Raw genomic sequence first — 11,522 nt, forward strand, 5'->3', positions numbered from 1 at the left:
CGGGGAGAAAGCAGACGAGGGGCGATGAAGAGAGGCTTTCTGTGGAGAGCTGTCAGGTGATGCCGGCTTCCTCCGCCCTTCAGGCCGGCGGCAGTCCGCTCCTGCCTGCTCAGCAGCACTTAAGCGTGGTGCGTAGAGCCTGCGGGAGCAGAACGAGGGCGGCCCGCTCAGCCTGGAGGAGCCACCGACAGCCGGGCCGGGCCGGGCCCTCCCTCCCGCCGGGCCGGGCCGGGCCGGGCCGAGCCGAGCCGAGGGCGGAGCGAGGCGGCCGGCGGGGCCGCCCCGGAGGCGCTGCGGAGCGGGGCCGGCCGCCGGCGAGGTGAGAGGGGCTCCGGGGGCGGTCTGCGGGCGCCGCCGCCGCCCTGCGGGGCGGCCTCAGCCCGCCCTCCTCGGGGCCGCCGCCGCCCGGGCGGGCCGGCCCCTCGGCTCGGCCGGGTGCAGCCAGCAGGCTTGGCGGGCCGCTGTGCTCTGCTGGGGGTGTCAGTGTGAGCTTGCCTTTCTCGGGGAAGGGATTTGAGCCCGGTTCTGTGCAAAGCTGCCCTCCCTTCCAAGCTGCCAGGCGTCACCAGGTGTGTGCTAGACCATAACCTATACGTGGAAAAGGAAGGGTGAAACAGAAGATGTCTCTGAAATGTAGCTGCACCTGGTGCTCCTAGTCCTGCCCTGTCCTGGAATGGTGCTGGCTGCAATAAGCCGCTCTTACAACAACAACAACAAAAAGACAATTCTCTCTAACCGAAAATAACACCCTCGCAAAGTCCACTTCTTCTGAACTTTGCCTGTCTAGTTTTGCTGTTAACAGAAGTTAGCTGAAACTCTGCTTAAATACAGATGGGAATCGTGTTTATCTCATCTCTTTCTTTTCCAAACAGCTCAATGACACCCGGAAAGAAGTTACAGGGTCTTGTAGCTGCTACGATCACTCCAATGACTTCGGATGGGTGAGTATGACCCTGTATCACAATGTGGCATGTTGTCAGAGTTGCACTGCTTACTGTTACCTTCAAAACCTGTCTCCTTTCTTATTTGGAACTGATCAGTTTTGGTTTTGTTTTTAAATCAGATCTCTGATGGGATGGGGAAACCACTAGGCTGGTCCTACTAGCACTAGAGTAGGTTCCCTTACCCTCTGCATCCTCCTGTTGCCCAGCAAGTGCTGTAGGTCTACGTTTGGAGAGTTTGGATCAGTCTCACATCTCTTTTTCTACTGCTTTTGGAGGTGCAAATTAAATCATGGTAAGGTTGTACACGTAGAGTATTGCAGTATTTTCATGTGTGTTAAGGCAAATCACAGTCCTAGTTAAAAAGAGCTCTTGAGAGCTAGAAAATAATTGTCAAATTCTGATGTCCTTTTACACTTTTCTTTACCCTAGTTAACTCATGCATGCATTCATGTGTATATATGTGTGCATGGAATTAGTCTAAAAAGAAAATATTGCAAGGACTGCACAGTTCTGAAAATAACATCAAATCGAAAGTTGAAATTCAGCCTTCCTCAAAGCAGTGATGGTAAACAGATGTCCTCTCTACTGCATTTTGATGTTGCAAGACAGTTGTTTGGAGTCAGCAAAGGACCCTGATGGGGGTTGTGTCAAGATCTGTATGTGTTTCTGAGGGAGACGGTGGAGATTTTCTAGTACAGTCCTCTGAAAGTGATCCCTTACTTTTCAAAAGTGCTGTAAAGCATGGTACTGTCTCAGTCAGGGAACTCATTTGCATTGTAGTCACTGTTTTATTTCTTGCTTTAAAGGAAACTTATTTCCAATTTCATTTTTTATTACCACTCAAATTTATTGCAACATGGTATTTGGAGAGTGATCTGGGCCCGCTGCCTGGCATGCCTGGCCCTTGTAAGAGATGTTCTCTGAAAGCATGTATGAAATTTTGGGTGATGCGTGAATCCAGTCAAGGTCCCAGAATTGACTTCCAGACTATAGGGTTGGTCTGTATGTTTGACAAATGAAAACAATGGTGAAATACTATACACTGATAAACAAAATAAGTTTGTCCTGCAGAGAAGATAAACCTAGAATTCAATTTCCCCTCTTTGTCAGCGAAGTCTGTTGCTTTCCTCATCCTTTAATGAGAGAGAGAGGTCAAAGTCACATCCAGCAGATGCCATTTCACAGTCTGTGTCCAGCAGTTACAAGTATAGTTTAACTATTTGCCAGCACTTGCACAAATATCTTTGTGCTCTCAAGAGGACTCCTGTTTCCCTCAACAGTCAAAAAAGTTTGAGAGCTTCTTGTTCTCTTGTATCTCCCCAAAAAAGTCCTTTGCTGTGATGAACCTCCAGTAATTACCAATTGAGATAAAAGGTTGGAACAGTGAACTACTTGTCAGGAGGAAGAGAAACTGGAAGAAAGAATTCAGAACTGAACTGTTACCTGAAATGTTAAACACATGTTGAGGGTATCATACCTTGGGGTAATTCGTGTGTGTACAAATGCAAGGCTTCAAAAATACATGTCTTTTTTTGTTTTCTTAATCTCTAAGTTTAAGGTATCTGTGGGTGGGACTTACAGTTGCTGAGGCTCCTAAGGTTGCTGCAGTTCCTTTCATTTCAGACAAATTAACCTTTCGGTGATTCGTCAATATGTGGATTATCTGGTAAGCGAGCAGAACGTGAAGAACGTTTTTGGTAAGTGTTTTTTTGACAGAAACTGTGTTACACCCCTTTTGCCTGGATAGCAATCCTATGGTACCTTGCCTGATAAGAGTTATAGTGGGAGGGACTGTGGATGTGGGATCATCCTAGATATTTTATATTCGTCAGTGGAGACAGTGTAAGCAATACTTAAGGCATCTGCTTTTGCCTACACCCCATTTCTGTGTGGGATAAAATAAAGCATTGCCTTCATACAGTGGCATTTCCAGAGATGAATGGATAATGCTGTCTTGGTGGAGAAGACTCAACTGAATGATTCTCCCCTTTGCCAACTGTCTGATTAAAAAACATCAGCTCAGGAGTCAAGGGAATTCAGTGGGCTCATCAAAGCCCAATGGGCTTGTTTAGGAAACCTGTGGTGCACTGGGTGATACCAAGGTGGTCACTGCTCCCATCTCTGTTCTGCCTCTGTCTTGGGGACTGCTGTGGGGGCAGCAGGGATGGCTGGATAGAGAATACAGCATCTACTAAACCACTTCCACTCACAGCCTGGCATAGTTAAGTAAGCTGAAGTCAGTGATAAGATTTTGGTCAGTGATAAGATTTTGGTTCAAAACTTCAGTCAAAAGAGTGCCAAGATGCAGAGCAGACCGTGGCAGTGACTTCAGCTACCACATTGTAATCTGTTGTTTGTGACTGAACATACTGACATCTCATTTTCTAGGGGTGCTTTAGCCTAGGTAGTACACATGGTTGAACTCATGACAAAGACACCAAATTTCAGGTCAGGCGGTTTCCTTGGAGGATGGACACTCACTCTGCCTGTCTAGCTGGGCGTCCCTTTGTGCACTTGTCATAGCCTGACTCACATTGCTGGGGGAAGGAGGGTAGTGTCTGCTGGGGAGGAGGTGCTGGGGGGCAGTTTCCCGGTTTGAGCAGCTGATTCTGTCTCCTCCCTCCCACTGCTGCTGATCCGGAAACACCCAGGTTTCCAACACAAGCATTTAGTGGTGATAACACTGCAATCCCCATGCAGATGCTGGTGTGGACCATTGCTATCTTAAAATGAATTGGGGTAAAAATATTTCTGTTTAATATCATCAAAAGTGTCACTTCTTGTCTTCAGTAAAGCCAATGTATGTAGGCCAGGCCTCAGCAAATGTGTTGTGTTGTGTTGAAACAGTGAATGGCACAACAGGAGAAGGACTGTCCCTTAACATTCAGGAGAGGAAGCAGTTGGCAGAAGAATGGGTGTGCCAAGGAAAAGACAAGTGAGTAGCTGAGAATGAACAGGGGATTCCAGATCTCATGTTATGATATAGGCGTGCCTGACTGACTGCAAAGCCACATCAGCTGATGGCTTTTTTTTTTTGAGTATTTTGTTGTTGAGTATTTTGCTCCTTTAACGTAGAAGTCCACGTTTTTGTCACTGCCAGTTAGCTGGTGTCCATTCCTCCTGCTTAGAGAGCTTGTAAGAGTCCTTCTTTTTGGTATGCTGAGGGGTAGGGGGATAAAAAAGGGCTCTGGGGAAAAAAAGGTTGGTGCCCTTTGCTTATTCTTGAGAAGAGATGAAAGTAAAGAGCAATCTGCCTATTTATGCCCTGTGAACACTTCTGAAGCTTTTGATATATTAAATGATTTGTTATGGGGGAAGCTGAGGTGTAAAGTGTTTTGGTGCATCCCTAAAGGTGCAAAGTCAGTGGCAGAAGAAGGAATTCAGCCCGGGTCTGCAGCTGTGTATCCAATTGCAGCTCTATTCTCCATCTCTTGTACCTGTCATAATCTTGTATCACTCACCAGTGCCGCCTTCTTAGTTGCTATGTCAGAGGATGTGGAGAGGAGGAGGTATTTCGGGTGAGAAGGATAGTGAGCAGAAATAAACTGGTGTGAAGGCTCACAGTCTGTGTGGATATAAAGGAGAAACACAGAAATGGGGCTGATGGACTGGAACCTGGGAGATTCCTTTGGCAGAAGCAGACAAGTGGTCAAAGGTCCTGCTGTGAGCTTGAACTCTTCTGGTAGTTCTGCAGAGAAATAGGTTTAGAAAGCAAACATATGCTTTGATATCTTTTCCTTTTCCCAGCTTCCCCTTAAATACTTAATGTCTTAATTTTAACTTCCTAATAATATGCTAAGATTTTTCCTTCCTGACAGCCTTGCAAATACAACAGCAAGGAGTCATACGTGATTCATATTTGCAAATGTGTTTTCTTTTTTCCACCACCAGCTGCTTGCCACTGTCGGCATTTTCCCTGTGTGTCTGCTTGTCAGGTCAACACAGGTTCAAATCCCTGTTAGGTCTAATCTAGTCCAGAGAAGGTCTTGTGCTGTGGCTCCCTGATCTGAAGTGATTCATTTTGGCAGACTGATACCTTTCACCACCATTGAAACCTCCCCAAACCTTCTGAATTTGTTCTTGTGCAGATTGGATCATGTGATCATTCATGTGGGAGCACTAAGTCTGCCAGAGTCCCAAGAACTGGTGTGTATATGATATGTTTCCTTTTCACTATGTGTGTAATACATATAAAGCAGATGTACTTTCAGATACTTTCCATTCTTTCTTTTATAGGCAAGACACGCAGCAGACATAGGTGCTAGTGGTATTGCTGTAATAGCCCCCTTCTTCTTCAAACCCACAAATAAAGGTGAGTAGATGTGATTGCCAGACCTGCTGAGGCCCTTTGATATTGCACTCCAAACCTTTTCTCATGTATAAAGGATTAATGCCATCTTCTTTCTTTGAAAAGTATTCTGGTGATAATATTTGCATGCCTGTCATATCTGGTGTCATGCAAAAGCACAAGGTAGAAGAAGCATTTTTTAAAGATGGGAGATATCAGAAGTCTCCCAGTAAGAACAGGGAAGGATGTCTTTTGGGATGTATTTTGTTAGCCTCTTGTAAAAAGAAGAGTTGCTTATGGAAAGAGTAGTTAACAAGTCTTTCTTCTGAATAGATAGTATGGAGTTCATGCTTGATCTGGGCCACACTAGGAAGCAGTTGGTTTCATGTTGACCCTTGCTGGACATTGACCAAGTTGATAAACTGCTGATACACAGGCATGCCTCTTGTTACTGAGGTGATCAGGTTTGGTTCTGTGCACCTAAGGTTACCTCAGAACTTACAAATGGCGTGTTTTGCTTTTCATATCATGAACATAACATAAAAGAACCACATGAAGTGGAGGTTTTGTAACAGAAATGTTAAAATTTATCTGAATGAATTATGAATGGAAATGTTCATATGGAAACATCAGAAGAAACTGGAGTGGATTGCCAGAATGGCTGGTATTGACAGCCAAGGACACAATCAGTGGCAATCAAACTGGTAGGCACAGAGGAACAGCACAAAGATCAGCAGAAGACCTTCGCTGATAGTAGCAGGATGGCAGTGAAGTTTCAGCCCACTGCTCTTCCTGCTATGCCAATGGGAAGATTGCCTAAGATTTATGAAGGATGCAGTGAAAAAGATTCTCAGGAAGAATGTCAACCATAGTACCTCTTTGATTCCTAAAACAGTACAAAAAAGTTGTCCAAAAACCTGTTCATCATCACCATCGAGCAGTACCCCAGGGAACTGAATGTCAACTTGATCCCTTGTCCTCTGTGTTGCACACAAGTGATCCTGGTGAGACCATTTTGGCACACAGGTCTTGCAGTTTGCATGTGAGAGCATGTATGAGTTTCACCTGTAAAAGAATGAGTGTGAGTTACTGAAACTGGTTTGGTTTAAAATAAATATAATCTTTGCCTTCCCTAAGGTCTTCCACTGAGTTTTGTTACACTTAGGGTTTTTATATAGACTCACTGTGTATGGTACGCAAGCTGTAGATTGCCTCTGCACATACCCTGGCTGCTGTGAATCTGAACTATCTTTCACTACGGATAGTTTCCTTCTCTTATAGGGGTACTTGCTTGTTTTCTTCCAGATGAGCTGATTGCTTTCTTACAGAAGGTTGCGTCTGAAGCCCCTGTGGTTCCATTTTATTACTATCACATTCCTCCTCTGACGGGTGTGAAGAGTAAGTACTGCTTGGTCAGCTCTTCCCAAGCCCATAGGCTCACAGCAACCTGAGTAATCCTAGTGGCTGGTGTGATTAGTCTGCCAGCCTAAACCAGGTATGTGGCCTCTGCTCCCGTCACATGCAGGCTGTAGTGGAAAGGATCCTTTCTGAAAATGGGAGGTAAATCCGAGACTGGAAAATAAATTTAATTCCTCTTCATTGGAGGAAAGTCATGGCTTATGAGTACTGAACAACTGGGACGGAGGAGGTGATGCTGACCATGGCTTTGCAATTAGTGTGGACCAGGATAGGTAATTTGCCTTGGATAACCATAGTTGAATCCTAATTTTTAGCAAGATAGTTACCACCATCTCTCTTGTGTACACTGACTGCATAGTTTGCTAGTAAATTACATGTGAAACCACAGTGCTTCTCAAGTCTTATTATTTAGCAGAGGAATGAGGAATAGAATACAGATCTTCGGTTACTTGCTCTAGACAGCAGGTTATGTGGTGTTTCTGGATGTATGAATTTATATTTATTCTTAAATATGTTGTTGCCACTTCATTCCTAAACTTTCACTTATGCAGGGTTTTTCCCTTCTGATCTGGTAAAAGGAATGCTTCAAAGAGGGCAGAAAGATGTCTTTTGTATAACTCTGGGAAATAATCACACTGAAGTTGTCTTACTGGTTGTTTTAGAGCTATATAGTTTATTAGGCTTAGGCCAAAAGTGAACAACTTGTAAAATAGTAAGTCTGCCTCTTGGGGACAAGACAGGACAACACAGACTTCTTCATATGAGATTGCTGTTCTGCACAGTTCGTGTTGAAGAGTTGCTGGATGGAATAAAAGAGCAGATCCCCACCTTCCAGGGCGTGAAGTTCAGCGACACAGACCTCTTGGACCTTGCACAGTGTATAAACAAGAATGAGAGAGAACAGTTTGCATTTCTTTATGGGGTGGATGAGGTAAGAGGATCCTCTTAAAAAGTATTTCTTCTATGGCATTCTCTTGCTTCAGCCTTGGGGAAAAAAGTAACCCTGACATTCAAGTACCGGGTAGTTTTGCTGCTCCCTCCCACCACCCCTTTTTTTTCTTTATTTTGTTACATGAAGTAAAAATGTTTTTGTTTTTTTTTTTCTCCCCTCACCCCAAACTAGCAACTGTTGAGTGCACTGGCAATAGGGGCAGATGGAGCAGTTGGAAGGTCAGTATGGCTTGGGACTCCTTCCCCTCGACACACCTTATTGTTGTATCTTCCACTATCTACACAGTATTTCTCTAAGTGTCTTCTGTCACAGCGATGGAGGATTTTGCAGGGTAAGGCTGTACAGTAGCAAGCAGACAGACAAGCTAGCTCCAGTGCTAGCAGTGGGCCAGTCCTATAATCTGGGATTTTGGAGTATGTTAGTTTGGGTAATTATTGCTGCAGTCTGTAAACTGACCCAAAGGTTTCAACGTATTTCTTTATCCTCACGGCAACTTTTTGAAGTAGGGAATCCCTTTTATCCTCATTATATGAGTCAGGAACCAAAACCCGAAGAGGTTAAAATAGTTTACCTTGGTTCACATCAGAAGTCTGTGAGGAAAAGGGCCCTGCTGAGTTTTATTTCTGATTTGTCTTCTGCCTCTTGTACGAGGCTGCTTAGATGAATTACTCTGTGATATCCGTGTTCTTGAGTAGATGATCCATTAAATGAACAAGCAACTGGACAATTAAGTGATTGACTTCCTGTATTGTCTAATTGTTTCTTTTTATTTTTAATTTTGAAAAGCAGTTCCATTTGGAAAGAACTGGGAAGAGAAATCTGCTCTCTAAACTCTTCCGTAGGACTTGTCATACTTCAGATGCTTGACAGTATAACCCGCACATAGATTGCATGAATCTCTATCATAATAATGGCATTCTTATAACGTCAACAGAGAAAGCCTGTGGCTACGTCTTTTGTTTCAGTTGTTCTAAGCTCCCCCTTTGCATTTACTGATTCTATTTTTGGTTTGATTTTTTTGGCAGTACATACAACTATTTGGGCCGAAAAACCAATCTGATGTTGCAAGCCTTTGCAAAACCAGACCTTGCATTAGCACGGAAGTATCAGGTACAGTATCTTTACTGTCCCCGCTATGAGCAGCCTTCTTTCTCCTCTAGCTTTACTGGGGCTGTTCTCCATGTGGCTTTGTCATCCATACCCTGAGGTAGCTTTATTAAAGCAAACTTATTTCAGCTCCACCCCCCCGCTTGTTATTCATTTCTCCTCACCTTTTGGACGAGTCCTTACTAACTTTTAACCAAGATCTGCCTTACTTATCCTTCAACTCTCTGATCTCATCTATGAAGAGTGAGCAACGGCCTAACCTTTTTCCTTGAACAAGCCCACCATGGCCAAGCCCCTTGGCTGGGAATATTCTGGTGATACCTTACATGATGTAGGGCAGAAAGCTGTCCCAAAGCAGCTCTGCCTTGACCCCTCTTGGTCTTGGGCAGCTTGAAGATTTGTGAGGAGTTCTGAGCAATCAGTATACAATCTATACCCAATGATTTTATGGGACATTTGAGGCGTCCTTCTTTTGCATAGATGTAGTCACATAGGAGTGACTGCAGGATGAAAGTCTAAAAGATGTCTGAAAGGTGATCTGCTCTGGGAAATCTCTTCACTAGGCAGTGGATATTCAGATTTGCAAACGTTTAGAGCCTATATGAGACTTACCACTGTTCTCAGACTGCTTGGAGTGAGGGACAACTTGAACATGAGTGGTAGACTGAGAGGGAGTGATGGTCGTCTTATATCCATCCCTCCCTCCCCTATTCCAATGGGATTCACTTAGTATTTCCCATAGACTGGCCAGGTGGGCAAGGGCTTTTCTCAAAGCTGTGCAACAATTGTGTAAGATGTACATATCATAATAGCTCTAGATGCTTTTACATCTTAAAATTTGAAGGAGTTAATAAACTACTGTCTGTCTTTCCTAGTTTCTCACTGGGGCATTTCTCAACTTTGTCATCAAACTAGGTAAGTCCTACACTGCCTGTTTCCCTTGTTACATCTAAAAATGCAGACTTGGTGCTCCAGAAACTCTCATGTTGCTGTACCCTCGGAACTTCCTTCCTGAAAGATTTCGCAGTGAGAAAATGTTGCGTGTGCTGTTTCCCAGGTTAGTAGCAGCTGGGAGCTCAACAAAGGGAGCTGACCAAGCATCCCCGAAAGATTCCACCCTCACTTCCTTCCTTCTTGAAATCTCACAGCTTTAAAGCTGCGACTCCTGCCTTGCTGTAATTTAAGAGTAACTCCATTCAAGGCTGTACAAGGCCAAAGCATTTTAAAATGGAATGATTTTTAGAAACAAAACCAAGTTTTAATATAAAAAGCAATTAAAACCAACCAAGTCAGAGTAGTATAAGGAGACTGAATCAGACATTTCATGGTTTTCGCTTAATGAAGAGAACTGCTCACTGTGTTTTTGCTATACATATGCAAGCCCCAGTGAATCTAGCTGAGCTTTAGTGCTTGCTTGTATTTCTTGGGTAAAAAGTCAGAGGAAATGCATCATTATTTAGCCTTATAAGTAAAGAGGGAAACACTGAATTTCCAGAGGTACATAAGGAGACTTGAGCTATGGACAGAGTGGCCTCCTGAAGTTTCCCATGGTGGTTTAAGCTGGTACCCAATGTCATTGTCACATGTTGGCAGGATGTTACTACTCGCAGGGCTTTATTTTATGTGAGTCTGCATTGGGGGGTAGCTGTGAGGCTGCAAAGGTCACGTTGCTGGGATGATGAGTTGTCTGGGATAGGTCAGCCTACCAATGAAGGTAAATTTGAAGTAGCCCTATTTTTGCTTGGTTTACCTATAGAGGACTCAAACATCTTTTCTGTTGTCAAGGCTGCATGGCAATACATTTTTGGCAAGGAGAAAGGAACATGCACACAGCCTTGGTTATCTGTAAAACTGATGTAGTAGTTTGTAAAGTGCATGTCTAAGAAAATACTCTGCCTGGTATCTTTAGGAGGGAAACGATGATGGTATAATATATAAATAAATGTAATAAGTAGATATAATTTTTACTGTAATGTCTTTCCTGTCTGCAAGTATGATAATTTCTTCTTTGTTACACTGTTCTCACTTCTGAGAAGTGCTTCAAGCCTGGTTTATGCCGGATTACACAGGAACTCTATGCTGCTGCTTTTATGGATACCTGTATAGAGACTGCTTTAAGCAAAATGATCTGTAAATTACCTGATTTTGCTTTTGTCCACTCAGGTTTTGGTGTTGCACAGACTAAAGCTGTAATGACTTTTGTTTCTGGCATTCCCATGGGACCTCCGCGGCTTCCGCTTGTTGATGCCTCCGAGGAGTTCATTCTCAAGGCCAAAGCCAAGCTGGATAGCATTGTGTGGCCTGATGGTGACTGATGTTCACTTCCATGTCGATCTGGAAGTGGAGGCTCCTTTTCTGGGATTCACTGTCACTTGGCACATTCCGCACGTGATGGGCTGTGATTTCTTTCAGGGAATTAGCAATGTGTCTGAGCCCCTTCCTGTTAGGGCTGGGCCTGTTGGCACACATGTAGTCACCTTTTTGTATAACTTTACTCTGCTCCCCTGGAGTACTGCACATCCCAGGACTAGCTGGTATCTTTTAATAAAAAATTTAAAAAGCAATTTTTCCCTGGTCAAAGGATCCTGACTCCTTTTGTCTAGAAAGGAGGAAGATCTGTCTCTACCCTCCCTCCAGCTTAGATAATGTTTTATCCTCTCCCTTCATAAGTATCTCCAGCACTACAGTGTGTTTTTAAACATTGGTATGGACACCAATTGGTATGGGTATTTTACTGTTTGTCACAAAGTCATTGGAACACTGACTATGTATGTAAAATCAAGTTTTTGTCTGATCTCATTGTCTTTGTGCA

General features: G+C 43.8%; 1 protein-coding gene across 4 annotated transcripts; it reads left to right on the plus strand.

Moving 5' to 3' along the window:
* Positions 1-212: 212 nt before the first annotated feature.
* Positions 213-11,064, plus strand: NPL (N-acetylneuraminate pyruvate lyase). Of its 4 annotated transcripts, none has more exons than XM_072868646.1 (12): positions 213-319; positions 873-941; positions 2,568-2,641; positions 3,792-3,879; positions 5,033-5,090; positions 5,181-5,256; positions 6,538-6,630; positions 7,434-7,582; positions 7,775-7,821; positions 8,629-8,713; positions 9,586-9,625; positions 10,874-11,064. In XM_072868646.1, exons 2-12 carry the CDS (start codon positions 877-879, stop codon positions 11,023-11,025), a joined length of 927 nt encoding a protein of 308 aa, XP_072724747.1. In that variant the 5' UTR covers positions 213-319; positions 873-876; the 3' UTR covers positions 11,026-11,064. The 4 variants fall into 4 exon arrangements, 3 of the variants coding, with proteins under 3 accessions (XP_072724747.1, XP_072724744.1, XP_072724746.1); XR_012043547.1 differs by lacking the exon at positions 213-319 and adding an exon at positions 408-569 and having other exon boundaries at positions 2,553-2,641; positions 9,586-9,767; positions 10,874-10,946; XM_072868643.1 differs by lacking the exon at positions 213-319 and adding an exon at positions 408-569 and having other exon boundaries at positions 2,553-2,641.
* Positions 11,065-11,522: the final 458 nt, after the last annotated feature.

This window comes from Ciconia boyciana, chromosome 7 (assembly GCF_034638445.1).
Source record: "Ciconia boyciana chromosome 7, ASM3463844v1, whole genome shotgun sequence".
Lineage (NCBI taxonomy): Eukaryota > Metazoa > Chordata > Aves > Ciconiiformes > Ciconiidae > Ciconia > Ciconia boyciana.

Bases quoted from the DNA above. Each gene is read 5' to 3' on its own strand.
- NPL (XM_072868643.1), top strand. From the start codon at position 877: ATGACACCCGGAAAGAAGTTACAGGGTCTTGTAGCTGCTACGATCACT. The intron at 3,880-5,032 runs GTGAGTAGCTGA...GTTCTTGTGCAG, and splicing joins GTGTGCCAAGGAAAAGACAA to ATTGGATCATGTGATCATTC. The intron at 6,631-7,433 runs GTAAGTACTGCT...TGTTCTGCACAG, and splicing joins TCCTCTGACGGGTGTGAAGA to TTCGTGTTGAAGAGTTGCTG.